Below are 17,194 nucleotides of genomic sequence, written 5' to 3' on the forward strand. Positions count from 1 at the left end.
GTCTTGCTCTGTTGCCCATGCTGGAGTGCAGTGACGTGATCTTGGCTCACTGCAGCCTCTGCCTCTGGGGTTCAGCAATTCTCCTGCCTCAGCCTCCAGAGTACCTGGGACTACAGGCCTGCACCACCATGCCCGGCTAATTTTTGTATTTTTAGTAGAGACAGGGTTTTACCATATTGGCCAGGCTGGTCTTGAACTTCTGACCTTAGGTGATTCAAGTCTGACCTTGGTCTCCCAAAGTGCTGGGATTACAGGCGTGAGCCACCACGCCCAGCCTAAAATTTTGTTTTTTTCAGTTAAGCGTCTCTAAGTTCTTCCCATGTGAGCATGTCTATGTCTACCTCACGGTTTTAAGCAGCTCCATAGTTTTTCCATAAATAGTTATGTCACAATTTAGGGGAAGGAAATGAATACTCCCCTGTAGATGGATATTGAGGATATTTCCAATTTTCTGCCATTGGGAACATTTTGTGCAGAACATCCAAAAACATTTATATTTGTGAATGTGTGTGGGTATTTCTTTTAGAACATTTTGACTACAATTTTACATTACTTTTATTACAAAAAAGTTACTGTACTTATCTTCAAACTCATCAAGTTGTATACACTAAATACATACCGCTTTTTGTATGTCAGTCCATATCTCAATAAAGTTATTTAAGAAAACATATAAACACTTGTTTTGTGTTAAACATATAAACACTTTAAAAATAGTTAGCAGCCTAAAAATAAGATTACGTGGGTACTCTAGAGGAGCAGGGGTTGTCAGGGCCTAGCACATACTTACACAGCAGGTGTTTAATGTCTGAAGAATGTATAAAGATCTTTCTTGTAAGTGACAAGTTTGTTAAGAACAGTGTCATTGTTCCTATCTTATACATGAAGTGTCTGAAGGATCTTAGAGATCAGGTCCAAGGCCTACAAGTTTATTTCTCAGCAAGAGCCTCAACATAGCAATTGATTCAGTATCAGTGAGTAATGAAGATGCCTATGATGTGTCTTCCTCAATAAAACTAAGAGCAAGGAACCAAGCATGCAATATATTTGTCTTTCCAGGACCTGTGCTAATGCCTAGCACCTAGTAAGATGCCAAGTAACTATTTGTTCTTTTTGGCAGAACAACATTCACTGTTTCCTTCGCAAACATACACTGGTTTTTGTAAAAGAACCTACCACTATCTCTCAGGGAAGATGTGTCTATCATTGATCTAAGGGAAACATCATAATCCAACCTGCCTGCCAGGAATTGGTTTAGACTTCTGGAGGATCTTTGAGAATAGTTTCTTTATCTTGAAAGAAGAGACACTCTCTTTTTCCACTGGACACTGTCTATAACTGCAACTGCAATGTATTATTATGCATACACATTATCTTGACTGCAATATAATCATAAATATATAATCTGAAATAATCAGAGCTAAACAAAAATTTTCAAAGGAATTAACAGTAAGTGGTTAATAGGCAAGGCCTCTTGGACTCACTAGCAGACACAAAATAGCAAAATGGTTTAAACAAAAACACACCGAAGGATAGGACCTCTATATACATTTGATAAAATGAATTAGAATGGGGGAAAATGTGATCTTGTGCCAGTTAAAAACGTCAGTCTGGGGATAAAAATAACTGAAGATAGTAGGTCAGAAAGATAAGAAGAACAGGGCCTTTGATGATAGTATTGAGTTGCTGAATTAACCCTGGGACTTCTTACCTTTAGACATTTTGTTACATAAGATAATAAGTGTCTTTATTATTTAAGCCTGGTGAGTATGTGGTGTTTTGGGGGTGGGGAAGAGTGATGTTATTTGCCATTATTTGGAACCAGAAGCATGCTAACTGATAAATTATCCTGTTGGTTTACACGACAATGTCCTTGATGCCCCAGAAACATTTTCTAATTTTGACAGAGGAGAAAGGATGTCAGTAGGTGTTAACTAATGTGAAAAGAAGGTAGAACGGCTCATGTGTGTGATAGAGATGAGAACTGGGAATACAGAGAGGTATCTGATCTGGTAGTAATTTTTTCTTGCATGACTACTACATTGATAAGCACTGTGCTAAAATTTTTCAATTAATTATTTCATGCAATCTTCAAACCAACTTTATGAAATATGTACTATTATTTTTCCTACTTTACAATAGAAAGTGAAGCTTAGCAAGATGAAGTGACTTGTCTAAAGTCACTTACTCAAGCTAGTGTTTTTTGTTGTTGTTTGTTTTTGTTTTGTTTCGTTTTTATTGAGATGGAGTCTCACTCTGTTGCCCAGGCTGGAGTGCAGTGGTACGATCTCGGTTCACTGCAACCTCCACCTCCCGGGTTCAAGTGATTCTCCTGCCTCAGCCTCCCGAGTAGCTGGGATTACAGGCACCCACCACCATGCCCGGCTAATTTTTTGTTTTTAGTAGAGACTGGGTTTCACCATGTTAGTCAGGCTGGACTCGAACTCCTGACCTCGTGATCCACCCACCTTGGCCTCCCATAATGCTGGGATTACAGGCGTGAGCCACCGCGCCTGGCCCCCAAGTGTTATCACAAGGATTTGAAAACAGATAGCATGCATGTGTCAGGAGTCGATGCTAATGGTCGCAAGTTCATAGGCAGCATAAAGTTCAAAGCAAACTAATTGCTAACAACTCCAGTTTTTCTGTTTTGTTTTTGTTTGTTTGTTTGTCTGTGTTTTGAGACAGGATTTTGCTTTGTCGTCCAGGCTGGAGTGCAGTGGCACAATCTCAGCTCACTGCAACCTCTTGAGCCTCCTGGGCTCAAGCAATCCTCCCAACTCCGCCTCCTGAGTAGCTCAGACCACAGGCGCATGCCTGGATAATTTTTGTATTTTTTGTAGAGAACAGGTTTCACCATGTTGCCCAGGCTGGTCTCAAACTCCTGGTCTCAAGCAGTCTGTCCACCTCGGCCTCCCAAAGTGCTGGGATTACAGGCACGAGCCACTGTGCCCAGCCCCAGTTATTCTTTACATTTAAGCCAAAAACAAAAAATCACCCTTTCCCATGGATTCTCACAGAAAGATCACTATATAATATGAACAATATCCTCAGCAGACATCTTAAGCTGAAACTGTGTTGAGTTGTATCGGGATGCTTATTATTCGAAATGTCTCTTACTACGGAACTTGCTTTGACTGCATCCTCAGAGGCTGAAAATCTTTGATAGTTGAAAGAACGAAGGATGTGCCATCCCCAAATATGCCATATAATATATTGATTATTTTGAGTTGAAAACATTAAAGAAACTATAGTTTCAGAAAGGGTGCGTAAAACTGAGGTCTGACCTGATAAGGCCTGACACTTAATTTGTCTCGCTTGCTTTTAGTCCCTTGTTTCTAGTCAATTTTAAAACCTGCATAGCTAAAAGTCATGTAGCTATACAATACATAACTAAATTCCACTTGCCTCCTTAGAGATAACTTCTCTGATAGGACACCATGGAAATGATTGCTTAAGTTATTTTTCAGGAACTTAGAATCAGTTCTTGACCAGTTCAAGCCACCAGCCCTTCATCTGGGCCTGCATGAGTGTCCAATGGGTGACCTTTTGACATCAGAAGGCCCAAAACTCCACCCTCAGATCATGCTAACATCGTGATTTTGTGAACATGTGTTCTATGAACAGCCATGAAGCTTGACTATGCTTGCTCAGATTACCAATTGCCTGTTTTCCTTACCTCATCTTTTTGGGCACCTTGGACCACCTTCCTCCCCTATCCTATAAGCATCCCTAAAATTCCATCTTTGGAAAGGCAGAATTGAGGGCTGTTCTCCAGTCTCCTGGCCTGGTTGCCTTGTGAATACGCCCTTTCTCTACTGCAAAACTCATGCACCTCAGTGATTGGCATACTGTGTGAAAGGCAAATGAACCTGGTTCCCTAACAGGAGCTGAACTATCTCTTCCTACATGTAGCCAGCAATAAAGATTCCTCTAGGAGAGGTATGTTCTCCACTGCCAGAGTGAGAAAATAACCCTTATCACCGGAGATTTGGAACTGGAGGTGGCATTTGGACTGGAATAAACATTCTTGCAAAGTAACCATTATCTTCCACCTGTTTTACACCCCACCCCCCATATATCTCCTAGGGGCTCCCCCAGAAATTTTTACCACCCTAGCCAGATTTTCTTTGTCCTGTCATTTCTTCTTTAATTTATCACTCTTTTTCTAAAAAGTATAAAAGCATCTTGCTTTGGCCACTTTCTTCAGGATTCAGTCTCTTAACATCCCCGTGTACATGTACAATTAATAAAATTTGTATACTTTTCTCTTGTTAATCTGCCTAGTGTCAATTTGTCTTCTAGATGCAGCTGATTAGCCCACTAAAAGCTAAAGGGTGTGGGGGGTTGAGGGTGATCTCTGCCTCCCTTACTGGTGAACTTGATTTTTGTAAACACTCAAAAGTCACTTAGGCTAGAGTTGGAGATGGAGATGGGGACTCACTGGGAAGGCCTCAAGAGAATGTTTTAAAGTAATGGAAATATTCCATATTTTGATTATGGTGTAAGGGCATTTCATTATATATAAATTAGATATCAATTTTTAAAAAAAGCTCTCAGACCAAAGCTAGTCATTACAGCAAGAAAACAGGCATAGCAAATTTAAAACTTTGGAGAAATACATAGAATGCTTGCATATGGTGATTCTGATTTGCTTTAAAAGTGGCATGATTAATGTATTTAGACAAAAATAATCTTCGTTTTTCTTTGCTTTTATTTACGATCAGGATAAAAGAATTCTACGCTGCTGCCAAATAAAAGACGAGTTAAAATTAACTAACTGGATCCTTAATAACCATCCTAAGAGGCAGATATTATTATCCCACTTTATGCGTGAAGGCCCAGAACCCGGGCAAGGGCGGCGCACTCAGTACGCTCTTCCAAGCATCTGGGCACACTCGGTCCACTACAGCCCTACAGAGTCGGACGTGAGCACCGGCGAAGGCGTCAGCCGGGTCTACGCGGGAGTCACTGACCACAACCGGGCGAGAGCCGGCTTTCCGGTGCCGCCACATTCCGGGCACCAGGCTCCGGGCCCTTCAGAGCATTTGGGGCGGGTGACGGAGGTCCTGTCCACTCTCGCTTGGGTGCAGAAGGGCGCGGCGGTGCCGGGAAGCCGCCTTGGAGGTTCCAAGATTAGCTCAAACTCCGCGCGGCCGAGCGCAGGTGCTGGGGCGCTCGCCTCCTCCACGCTGACCTGGCGACAGCCCCGGAACTCGGGGACCTTGGCTCCGCCCCAGCCCGCGCCGTCGCCCACCAGCAGCAGCCAGGCCTCTTCCCCGGCCCCGGGAGCCCGCGCCGCGCCCTTAGCTCGCGCGTTCCAGTCCAGGCTACGAGCAGGTACCGCGCCCCCGGCCCTCTGCCCCGCGCTCCCCTCCCTGGCCCCTGGCTGGCGGGGCCGTGAGGATTCCCAGTCTTGCAAAGCGTGAGAGCTTGTCAACCGTCCCGTTTCTCTCCAAAGACGGGCATGGCCAGGAAGCAGTTGATCAGATCTTAGTTCTGAATGTATAGTTCGGGTACGAGAATGTGACCCGTGAAAGTTCAGAGGAGTTAAGGAATTACAGCGTTCTGAAAGCGAAGGTTAAAGGCAATTTACAAACGAAAAAATATGCCGGTCTTCTTCCCCCATCCCAGCTTGCGACTCACAGAAACACACATTAGGGTGGAGCCAGAAGGAATTACGGAAAGTACAATGAGGACATTGAGATGGAGGGTATGAGGGGTTAACAGTTAGTCTTCAGAAGCCAAGAAGGGGAGCTAGTGTCTGAAAATCACAGCGCAGGACGGAACTTCAGGGAGCCCATACCTCCCCACTACCCCTCCAGTTTACAGATGGGGAAGCTGCGGTCCCGAGTGTCTGTTCTCCCACAACTGTCTGGGCAGAGTCAGGTCTAATAGCCCAGAACCTCAGTGCCTAAGCTTCACTGGAAATAATAAGCTACGTAAATAACATTTACAAATATCCTTTGTGAGCAGAAACAGCATTACCAGTAACTGGGTACTAGAACGCATCCGTCTTCGTCGTTTACTCCTTCTCCAGGGGCTCCCTAGCCTGCATTCCATGGACAACAGCAGTGCAGCTGCAGAAGGACTTCTGGAAGCCCCGTGACTTGAACTAGACCTTGAGTAAATAGGGTTTAGATAAGTGGAGGGGAGGGAAAAGTTTCACCTGAGGGGAGAATGAGCTAGTCTGTCGGACCCTTATAAAAGTATTGGCCTGGATGGGATGGAGGGCTTTGACCTGAAAGCCACAGGGAGTAGGGAACCCTGGGGGGGCTCTTAGGAAATGCACCAACAGGGAAGCCAGCGCTTTACCAGGGATTTCATTCATGGTGGGTATATTATTAATCGAGATCCTAATTCTCTAGAAGCTAATCTTTTCTAAGAGAAACAATATTTAAACATTGCTATCGAAGGAAAGGTTGTGGGGATAAAATGTTGTAGTTCTAAAACAGAACACCCATTTTCCCTGGTTGTATATGAATAATACAAATACGTCAAAAATCAAGCTTACTATGTGCCAAGCACTCTAATAACTTATTTACTTATTTATTTATTTTTTAATTTATTTGAGACAGAGTCTCGCTCTGTTGCCCAGGCTGGAGTGCAGTGGCGCAATCTTGGCTCACTGCAACCTCTGCCTCCTGGGTTCCAGCGATTCTCCTGCCTCAGCCTCCCTAGTAGCTGGGGTTAGGCATGCACCACCATACTCAGCTAATTTTTGTATTTTTAGTAGAGATGGGGTTTCACCCTGTTGGCTAGGCTGATCTCAATCTCCTGACTTCAGGTGATCCACCCACCTCGGCCTCCCAAAGTGTTGGGATTACAGGCGTGAGCCACCGTGTCCAGCCAACTTTATGAAATTTAATTTGTTTATTCCTAACAACAAATCCAGGAGGTTGTTACTTTTTAAAATCAGTGCCATTTTACAAATGTGGAGGCTGAGGCACCCAGAGGTTGCCCAAGGTACGAAACTCTGGGCTGAGGCTGAGTGGTGTGATGCCAAGTGTCCTGGCTTGGCTGGAATCAGAAGATTTGGGTTCCAATACTTCCACTCCTCTTGTTTTGTGAATTTAACTTATCTGAGCCTTCATTTTCTTATCTGTGAAATGCATACTGTAATCCCTCCCTACTAGTGAGACAATGAATGTGCAGGTGCTTTGTGAACTACGCATTGTGACACCAATAGGAAGTATAAAGCCTTGCACTTCTAAGGCCAAATCCCAGCTAAGAAGAGAAAATGATGAGCTGGGTTTGACTTGCAGAATTTAGTGGGCTTACTACTCACCAAGAGGCAAGAGATATAGTTGTAGTTATAATGATAGACTTTGGAGTCAGATGGACCTATGTTAGGATCTCAGCCCTGCCACTTATTAGCTCTGTGACCTGAGACAAGTCACTGAACATTTCTGAAACTGCATTATCTCCATGATCCTCCACTTGCTCATACATAAAATGGGCTTTACTTTCTTCATAGAGCAGTGAGGAGGATTACATGATATGCCCCTGATACAATGCCTACAAGTAGTGAGTGCTCAATAAAACATAGCTGGAGCCATTGTTTTTTCTGATGCTTCTTCCTCCTCATCTTATTTCCTTTGTCTTAATTTCCCCCACGAAGACACCCTCTCCAGAGCCCAGCAAGTGTGAGGGACTGATGGAGAAGTATGTGGCTGCTATGGTGCTAAGTGCAGCTGGAGATTCCCTGGGGTACTACAATGGGAAGTGGGAGTTCCTCCAGGATGGGGAGAAGATACACCGGCAGTTGGCCCAGCTGGGCGGCTTGGATGCCCTAGACGTGGGAAGGTGGAGAGTTAGTGATGACACAGTGATGCACTTGGCCACAGCAGAAGCTCTTGTGGAAGCTGGGAAAGCCCCTAAGTTGACTCAACTGTATTACCTCCTTGCTAAGCATTACCAAGACTGCATGGAAGACATGGATGGACGGGCACCAGGTGAGCACAGCCAGTGGGAGGTGCAAGGAAGGCAAAGAATAAAACAGCTTCGAGGAAATCATTAACAATGTTGATGGAGATTTAAATAACAAAGAGACAATAGTGTTTCTAAATGTGATAAAAATAGAAACAACAGCATGGTAGTGGCTCATACCTGTAATTCCAGCTCTTTGGGAAACCAAGGTGAGAGAATCACTTGAGCCCAGGAATTCAAGACCAGCCTGAGCAATATACTGAGACCCTGTCTCTAGAATGGGGTAGCCAGTCCCTGGTCTAGAGACAGCTACTGGTCCATGGCCTGTTAGAAACTGGGGCACACAGCAGGAAGTGAACGATGGGCGAAGGAGCATCATCACCTGAGCTCTGCCTCCATCAGATCAGTGGCACATTAGATTCTCATAGGAGCCTGAACCCTGCTGTGAACTGCACATGTGAGGGATCTAGATTGTGGGCTTCTTATGAGAATCTAATGTCTGATGATCTGTGGGGGAACAGTTTTGTCCCAAAAACTCCCCCAACCAACCCCGTCCATGGAAAAATTATCTTCTGTAAAACCGGTTGTTGGTGCCAAAAAGGTTGGGGACTACCACTCCAGAAAAAAATTTTAAAACATTAACCAGGTGTTGTGGCACATACCTGTAGTCCCAGCTACTTGGGAGGCTGAGGTAGGAGGATTGCTTGAGCCCAGGAGGTCAAGGCTGCAGTGAGCTGGGATCATGCCACTGCGTTCCAGCCTGAGTGACAGAGCAAGACCCTGACTCTAAAAAATAAAGAAATAAATAGAAAGAACCTAAATCTCTCATAGTTAATTAAGCTGACACATTTGCAACCATTTAAAGTTATTCAGGGTGACTGTAGTCAATAACAATGTATTATATATTTCAAAATAACCAAGAGAGTGAATTTCAAATGTCTCGCCACAAAAAAATAAGTGAGGCAATAGATATGCTAATTAGCTTGATTTGATCATCCCACGTTGTTTACATATATCAAATCATCACATTATACCAAATAAATATATGTAATTATGATTTGTCAGTTAACATATTAATAAAAATTTAAAATTTGCAAATAATATTTACTAATACTGAAAGGTATTATTATACACCAATAGGTTATAAAATAATATGTATGTTATGAAGCTACCATCCTTTAAAAAATAGATCTTGTGGGGCCACGTGCTGTGGCTTACACCTGTAATCCCAACACTTTGAAAGGCCGAGGAGTTTGAGACCAGCCTGGTCAACATAGCAAAAGCCCATTTAAAAAAAAATTTTTTTTGAATGACCAGTTGTAGTAGCAGGCACCCATAGTCCTAGCTCCTCAGGAGGCTGAGATGGGAGGCTTGCTTGAACCCGGGAGGTCCAGGCGGCAGTAAGCCATGATTGCACCACTGCACTCCACCCTGGGTGACAGAGTGAGTAAGACCCTGTCTCTAAAAACAATTTTTTTTTTTTGAGATGGAGTCTCACTCTGTTGCCCAGGCTGGAGTGCAGTGGCACGATCTCGGCTCACTGCAACCTCTGCCTCCCAGGTTCAAGCAATTCTCCTGTCCCAGCCTCCCATGTAGCTGGGATTTCAGGCGTGCACCACCGTGCCTGGCTAATTCTTGTATTTTTAGTAGAGAAGGGGTTTCACCACGTTGGCCAGGCTGACCTCGAACTCCTGACCTCAGTTGATCCATCTGCCTCAGCCTCCTGAAGTGCTGGGATTACAGGCATGAGTCACCATGCCCAGCCAAAAAAAAATTTTTTTTAAAATAGATATGTATTTCTGTGTTGAGAAAGGTCTTGAAGAATATGTACAAAGATTACTAATTATATTTGGGTAATGGGAGTATTTATAGTTTTTTATTTTTACTTATTTGTATTTCTAAGTTTTCTGTGATGAATAAGTAAAAAGAAAAATGCATATTTTTTATTTTTAAAGAAAAATGCGGCTGGGCACAGTGGCTCATGCTTGTAATCCCAGCACTTTGGGAGGCCAAGGCGGGCGAATCACCTGAGGTCAGGAGTTCGAGACTAGCCTGACCAACATGGTGAAACCCCGTCTCTACTAAAAATAAAAAAATTAGCTGGGTGTGATGGTGCACGCCTGTAATCCCAGCTACCTAGGAGGCTGAGGCAGGAGAATCGCTTGAACCCTGGAGGCAGAGGTTGCAGTGAGCCAAGATCACGCCATTGGACTCCAGCCTGGGTGACAGAGTGAGACCCTGTGTCAAGAAAAAAAAAATGCAAACGGTTTTCTAGAGACTTCTGGCCACAGGTTTGCTCACAAGTGGTTCTTGCCCACTTCGGCAACTTGTCACAGCCACTTGGGCCACCAGGTGATTTTCTCTGGCCCATCTGACCTACCTCTCCTATTTGAGGCTACTAGGGCTGCCATAACAAAATGGCATGGATTGAGTGGCTGAAACAATGGAAATTTATCTCTCACAGCTCTGGAAGCTGGAAATCCAAGTCAGGGTATTGACAGGCTTACTTTCTTCTGAGGCCTCTCTCCTTGGCTTGCAGACGGCTGCCTCCTCGCTGTGTCTTCACATGGTCTTTCCTCTGTGTGCATGCATCCCTGGTGTTTGTGTGTGTCCGCATTCCTCTTCATATAAGGACACCAGGCAGATTAGATTAGGGCCTACCCTAAAGGCCACAATTTAGCTTAATCAACTCTTTAAAGGCGGCCCTATCTCCAAATCGAGGTACTTAGAGCTACAGCGTTTGAATTGGGGGGACTCAATTCAGCACAACACCTCCTGATGAAAGCTTCCCACCACCATACCAAGGGGTCCCTGTCACCCCAAAGATTGGCTTGAGATGCCAATCTCTGTTTATTCTTTCTTGGCATCTGATAGCTCATCAGTTTAGCAAGTGGAAACTTTTTTTTGTCCACCTGTGCCATCCATGAACATTGTTGTGAATACACTGACTAGTAAAGGAACAGCAGTGCCACACTCCATCGTATGTTGCTGCCATCGCTTGGCTCGCATGCATATTCACAGGTCTCCAGTAGGACAGGTCAGGGGGACAAGCCTGCTTACATCACTGCCATGAGGGGACAGCCGAGGCCCAGAGGTTCAGTGACTCACCAAAGACACATTGTTTCCCTGAATCCACTGCTCCTCATCTGAGCCCAGGGCTTCACTCTAGAATTTTTGGCCTCTTTCTCTCTTTTTGATATTCAGAAACTCCAATTGTGAGGTTTTTGTTTCTTGTTTTTTGGGTTTTTCTTTTGAGACGGAGTCTCACTCTGTTGCCCAGGCTGGGGTGCAGTGGCACGATCTCGACTCACTGCAACCTCTGCCTCCCGGGTTCAAGCGATTTTCCTGCCTCAGCCTCCCAAATAGCTGGGACTACAGGCATGTGCCACCACGCCTGGCTAATTTTTTGTATTTGTAGTAGAGATGGAGTTTCACTGTGTTAGCCAGGATGGTCTCAATCTGCTGACCTTGTGATCTGCCTGCCTTGATCTCCCAAAGTGCTGAGACTACAGGCATGAGCCACTGCTCCCGGCCTAATTGTAAGGTTCTTACTGGACTCCATAAGGGATTGGGCTTTGGAGTCCCATGGATTTTACCCAGCCATTAACTAGCTGATTATGTGATTCTGAAGAAGTTTCTTAAGCTCTGAGTTTAAAAGACTTACTTACTTAAAAAAAGAGAATAATATACTTATTTCTTAAATTTGTTGTGATGTCTCAGTAATGACTGGTAAAGATTCCAAGGGTCCCTATATGAGTCTGTTGCTTTTATTAGCGTTACCTTGCCAAGAGTTATACATAAAGAAAGGCACATTGTTGGGTGGGGTTTGGAGTTTTGGGGCATTCATCATCATATTTTTTGGCTTTCCCTTTCCATCAAAAATACTTGGAGACAGAGTTTAGTTATTTATTCCTGCTGGGGCCTTTACTTTGGTTATGCTAACCCCCATCCCTTATCCGACTCTTCCCCAGGTAATGCCTCGATGCACAACGCCATGCAGCTGAAGCCCGGCAAGCCCAATGGCTGGAGAATTCCCTTCAACAGCCATGAGGGTGGCTGTGGGGCCGCCATGCGGGCCATGTGCATCGGTCTCAGGTTCCCACACCATAGCCAGCTGGACACACTGATCCAAGTGAGCATCGAGAGCGGTCGGATGACCCACCACCACCCAACAGGCTACCTGGGGGCCCTTGCGTCTGCTCTTTTTACAGCCTATGCTGTGAATGCCAGACCACCCTTGCAGTGGGGAAAAGGACTGATGGAGCTGCTACCAGAAGCTAAAAAGTACATTGTCCAATCAGGCTACTTTGTAGAGGAAAATCTTCAACACTGGTGAGTCTGTAGGTGCATGCCCTGCTCAAACATGGTTGAATCTGTGTGTGCACATCCACCTGCACAAATGTATCTTGTATTCAGAGATCACAGCAACCCTCATGGTTTTCACCGCCCAGCCCCCTTTCTACCAATCTGCTAAGGATTTCAAGTTCCTTTCCGGTAATGATTGTACAAAGTAGCCAAGTGGGTACCTCAATGAATAGGGCAGCTGTGGTGTTTCCTTCTTACACAGGGATCCTGTCGTTTTTATGGCTATCCTATGCTGCCATGAATTTTCATGCCTATTTCCTACTTTCCTGAAATTTGCTTTTTCGGTGTTGTCTTGGTACGTACACAAATAATATTTTGAAATCCTTGGTTAAAATGCCAGAGACAGGTTTTTCCTCTAGCTCACTAATAAGTGGTAAGGCCACATCTTCCCCTTCTTGTGAGTTCACTTCACATTCTCTTTCTTAGAATAAAAAGAGGCTTTCTGCTGAAGTCACCCACAGTTGTGATGTCCTGAAGTTCCCCCTTGAAAGGTCATTACTCTCGACCCTCCCTGGAAAAACAAACCTTTATTTCCTACGCTGTAACATGATATGTCTGTATCTCTTTATTTAGCAACAGGATCAATGCCTTATTTACGTAGATTCTTATGAAAAATGTATTGAATGAATGGTACTTATATAGAAATAATTTTAATGTTTAAATCGTTTAAGATATTACTGCAAGAAGCCGAAGTTATGTTGGATTTTCCTCTGTTCACACATCCATCTGGTGCTTTTTGTTATGACTTTTCACCTTATTTTTTTCAACTGACTCTAGATTTTTTCCCTTTCTACAGGTCCTACTTCCAAACCAAATGGGAAAATTACCTAAAACTTAGAGGGATTTTGGATGGAGAATCAGCCCCTACCTTCCCCGAGCCCTTCGGTGTGAAGGAGAGGGATCAGTTCTACACCTCCCTGAGCTACTCTGGCTGGGGTGGCAGCAGTGGGCACGATGCCCCCATGATTGCCTACGATGCTGTCCTTGCTGCGGGAGACTCCTGGAAGGAGCTTGCCCACAGAGCCTTTTTCCATGGTGGAGACAGTGATTCTACAGCTGCCATTGCTGGCTGCTGGTGGGGAGTTATGTATGGTTTTAAAGGAGTGAGTCCTTCCAACTATGAGAAACTAGAATACAGAAACCGGCTGGAAGAGACAGCTAGGGCTTTATATTCTCTCGGGTCAAAAGAAGACACTGTAATTTCCCTTTAGGAGATGTGATGTTCATTTCTGATGGATTCTTCTTTTGTGTGTTTCCTTTTCTGCTATTTCTTTTCACTTTTTCCAAAGTCAAGAGTCTCAACCTTGTACTCAGGGAATTTTGAGATAGCAAGTCCCTTGGGCACCTTGAGCTCAGTTTTTTCAGGCTCATCCTGTTCTTCCAGAATCTATCCCTGTTCTTACACTGAAGAGTCTTTTAGCTCAGTTGATGGAGTCAGTGTCTCCCAACCAAAAAATCTCATAACCTCATATTTGAGTCTTCATTTTCATCATGTACTTGTTCTAAAAGTTTTTTCTGTTTGTCTCAAGTTGGGTTCCCACAAAGTGGACTTTGAGACAAAGATCAGAATGCAAGCAGTTTATCTGGTAGATGATTCCAGGAAATACCGATATGAGAATGGGGAAATGAAACCAGGAAGGGAAGGGAGCTAGTACCGGGTATGTCAATGAGCAGGTTTCCACTGTGGGCAGTTGGCACTCTGCCATCTGAGTCCTCTGCCTAAAGCAGTCCTCAAAACTGTCCCATTTGAAGAGCAAGCAAACCTGGGGTATCTATCCACCGACTTCCATCTGACACTGCTTGAGGACCACTGCCAGGGATGCTAACTCCCTGGTACTTCTTGGCTTGCCCTTTGAACAAACCAAACCTGAGTGTCTTCAGGTAAAGACTCAGAGATACTTGCAGGGGCAAGCTGTAAGGGGCATGGGAACAGTGAGGGATATATGTGGGGTCCTAACTATCTGCTAGGCTGGTCTACTTCCTAAATATACTCTAAATCTATCACCTCTATTACCTTCTTGCCCTGAGGATTTTTCAGCTGGATTTCTGCAAGCCAAGCTACTCAAGTCTGGGACATGCTGCTGCTCTGAGCTGCTCTCAGTACTTTCCTCATCATGGCAGTTAACATGTTACAAATTTTGTTATTGTCTATTTGCTTGTTTGTATTATTTCTAGACAGAACCTAGCACAGTGCTTGGGCAGCCAATAGGCATTAATTAGTATCTATTGAGTGTTATGAACTAGCCTCCTAGCTTGTGCTTCCCTCATTACCCTCCAGAGTTATGTTTACGAATAACAAATTGACCATGCTAAACTAATCATGGTCTAATCATGTTCCAATGAATACATCACCCTTTCTTCATTTCTTGATGCTCTTCCCAATCCTTGTCTACCTGATAATAAATTCTTACTTGTCCTTCAAGACCCAACTCAGATAGATAGAGCTTCCTGGGTGAAACCTGCTCTGATTGTTCAGGCACTTGGCCACCTTCTCTTCACTCCTCCCACAACCTTCTGTCCTGGCCTTGTCACTACATCAATCCTGTTGTGTGGTGCGGTGTGTCTTCTGAGTCAGTCCTAGGCAGAGGCTGTCCATCTGGGAAATGAGATGCCATCATCACGTTCATTTGGTCACCCTCAGTCCAGCCAGTGGGCTTACTCTCATTTGGCCTATTCTCAGGGGTGGGAAGGAAGAGCGTCTCCTCCTTCTCCTTTTGAGAAAACCACAGAACTATGACTCTCATGATTTTTCCTTTGTGAAATCCCTGGTTTTCAGCTGGGAGTGGTGGGGAAATGAGGTCTGATGATAGCTGTCCTGCCACCTTCTAGTTCGTCCCATAGGAATATTTTTCCAAGTCCTTCAAGCCGTTTTAGAACGTGGTGGAGGAGGGTTGTGTGTGTCGCAGGGGGTAGGGGTTAGGGGATGCAGGGAGGATCTTAGCATTTGTTGTTTTCTAGTGCAGGGCTTTAGCCACAATTGTAAACAACAGGAAAACGCTTTTTAGGGATCCTATTAGATTTGCTTTGCCGATTGTCACTCTTCATCACAGGCACATTTCAAAAAGAGGTTAGACTTTCAGACTTCTTTTTTCTCAAACCTCAAAACCTCCACCCCAGACTTCACTCTCAACTGGTGACTTTGCTTCCTTATGTGTGTGTGTGTGTCAGAGAAAGAGAGAGAGAGAGAAGGGAGGATGAGAACGAATGGGGGAAAGAGATAAACTTTATGCATAACGTTAGGGTAAATCAATAAAGATGGTCTGACACATTGTATGAATTTGCCATTCTTATCAAGTTAATCTATGTGTATTGCACAACAGAGGAGGTCATATGTGACCTTTCAAATGATACTTTTTGGACCTGCTGTGTGATGCCATTTCATTTGCTTTCTTTGTTAGCCAAGATTGCTACATGTTGTCTAGAAGTCTTGGCAATAGTTGTGTTTTTGTTTGCTTGTTTGTTTGTTGTTTTAGATCTACAAAATTAGCATTGACCTCATTCACCCTTCTTCAAGATTCTCCAACCGCAACATTCTTCATTTATTCTTTCTGTACCTCTCTGGAGTGAGTAAACTTGCATCTTTTTCAAACAGCCACTGAGCTACTAGGACATTGAAGGGAAGGAATGGGGACTAACTTCACAATCCAACTGGCCTCCCGGGCCAGCTCCTCAACAGTGGCTGCCTGGGGTCAGGCTGAGGACCCACCGGTTATTTAGATGGGACTGGGGAGCAGCCTACCATCATTTGTTTTACTCTTTGGGCTTGGGGGTTGGGAAGAGTAACTCCTAGGGAGTAGGGGAGGCTCTTTCCATTTGGGGAAGGATAAAGAAGAGAGGAAGAGAATATTGCTGTGTGTCAGATCATTCACAACAACCCATGAATAGATGAAGAAATTGGGCTCAGAGAGATTGCCATCTGTCCAAAGTCACTCAGGATGAGATGGAGCTGCGGTTTAAAACCAGGTCTGTTTCTCATACAAAGGATGGAACCAAACCAAGGTGCTTTTCCCAGTCTCATGCAGCACTCACACTTCTGCCACCCAAAGGTGTGGGAGTTGTTTCTCCACGCACCAAGCAAGTGTCTAACAGACACCAAGTGGGTGTCCTCTAATTCAATTCTGATAGTATCTTCTGGATGATAGCATCAGATTCCACAAGTTAAGGCACAAGACTGCCTCTCCTCACCCACACCACTGCTTCAGATGTTGACCACAAGTCCCAGGTTCTGGCCTGTGCTTCTGACCAACCAGCTGTAAATCAGGGTTCCCACAAAACCCTCCTCAGGTTTGATTAATCTGATGGAGTGGCTCACAGAACTCAGGAAAAACACTTAGTTTACTGGTTTGTTAAAGGATATTACAAAGGCTACAAATGTCTAGCCAGTTGGAAGAGATGCACAGGGCAAAGCATGTGGGAAGGGGTGTGGAGCTTCAGTGACCTCTCCAGGTATACCACCCTTTAGGAAGCTCCATGGGTTCAGCTGTCCAAACCCAGTTCTTTTAGGTTTTTATGGAGGTTTATTGTGTTGGCATGATTGACTAAACCATTGGCCATTCGGAATCAACTCAGCCTTTAAGCCCCCACCCCTCCCTGCGGGTCCTGAGGTGGGTGGGGACAAAAGTTGCAACCCTCTAATCACATGATTGATCTCTTCGGCAACAAGTCCCCATCCGGAGGCTATCCAGGAGCCCACCAAAAAGTCCTCTCACTAGAACAAAAGATACTCCTCTCACCTGGGAAATATCAAGGGATTTAGGAGTTCTGTGCCAGGAACCAGGGTCAAAGACCAAATATTTGAACAAAAGATTAGCACCCCTATCTACAAGGGTTTTAGCAGCTCTGCATCAGAAACTCAGGGGTAGAGACCAAATACATATTTCTTACTATATCATCATAGCACAGT

The 17,194-nt window shown here is 44.5% G+C and overlaps 1 protein-coding gene across 4 annotated transcripts; it reads left to right on the top strand.

The window, feature by feature from the left end:
- Positions 1 to 4,754: 4,754 nt before the first annotated feature.
- On the top strand, positions 4,755 to 15,564 carry ADPRH (ADP-ribosylarginine hydrolase). 4 transcript variants are annotated; one of them, XM_030941566.1, is made up of 5 exons: positions 4,975 to 5,337; positions 6,038 to 6,123; positions 7,619 to 7,952; positions 11,898 to 12,258; positions 13,088 to 15,564. In XM_030941566.1, the coding sequence occupies exons 3-5, from the start codon at positions 7,655 to 7,657 to the stop codon at positions 13,500 to 13,502; spliced, it is 1,074 nt and encodes a 357-aa protein (XP_030797426.1). In that variant the 5' UTR covers positions 4,975 to 5,337; positions 6,038 to 6,123; positions 7,619 to 7,654; the 3' UTR covers positions 13,503 to 15,564. The 4 variants fall into 4 exon arrangements, with proteins under 4 accessions (XP_030797425.1, XP_030797426.1, XP_010355761.1 ...); XM_030941565.1 differs by having other exon boundaries at positions 4,755 to 6,123; XM_010357459.2 differs by lacking the exon at positions 6,038 to 6,123.
- Positions 15,565 to 17,194: the final 1,630 nt, after the last annotated feature.

Source organism: Rhinopithecus roxellana, chromosome 1 (genome assembly GCF_007565055.1).
Source record: "Rhinopithecus roxellana isolate Shanxi Qingling chromosome 1, ASM756505v1, whole genome shotgun sequence".
Classification (NCBI taxonomy): domain Eukaryota; kingdom Metazoa; phylum Chordata; class Mammalia; order Primates; family Cercopithecidae; genus Rhinopithecus; species Rhinopithecus roxellana.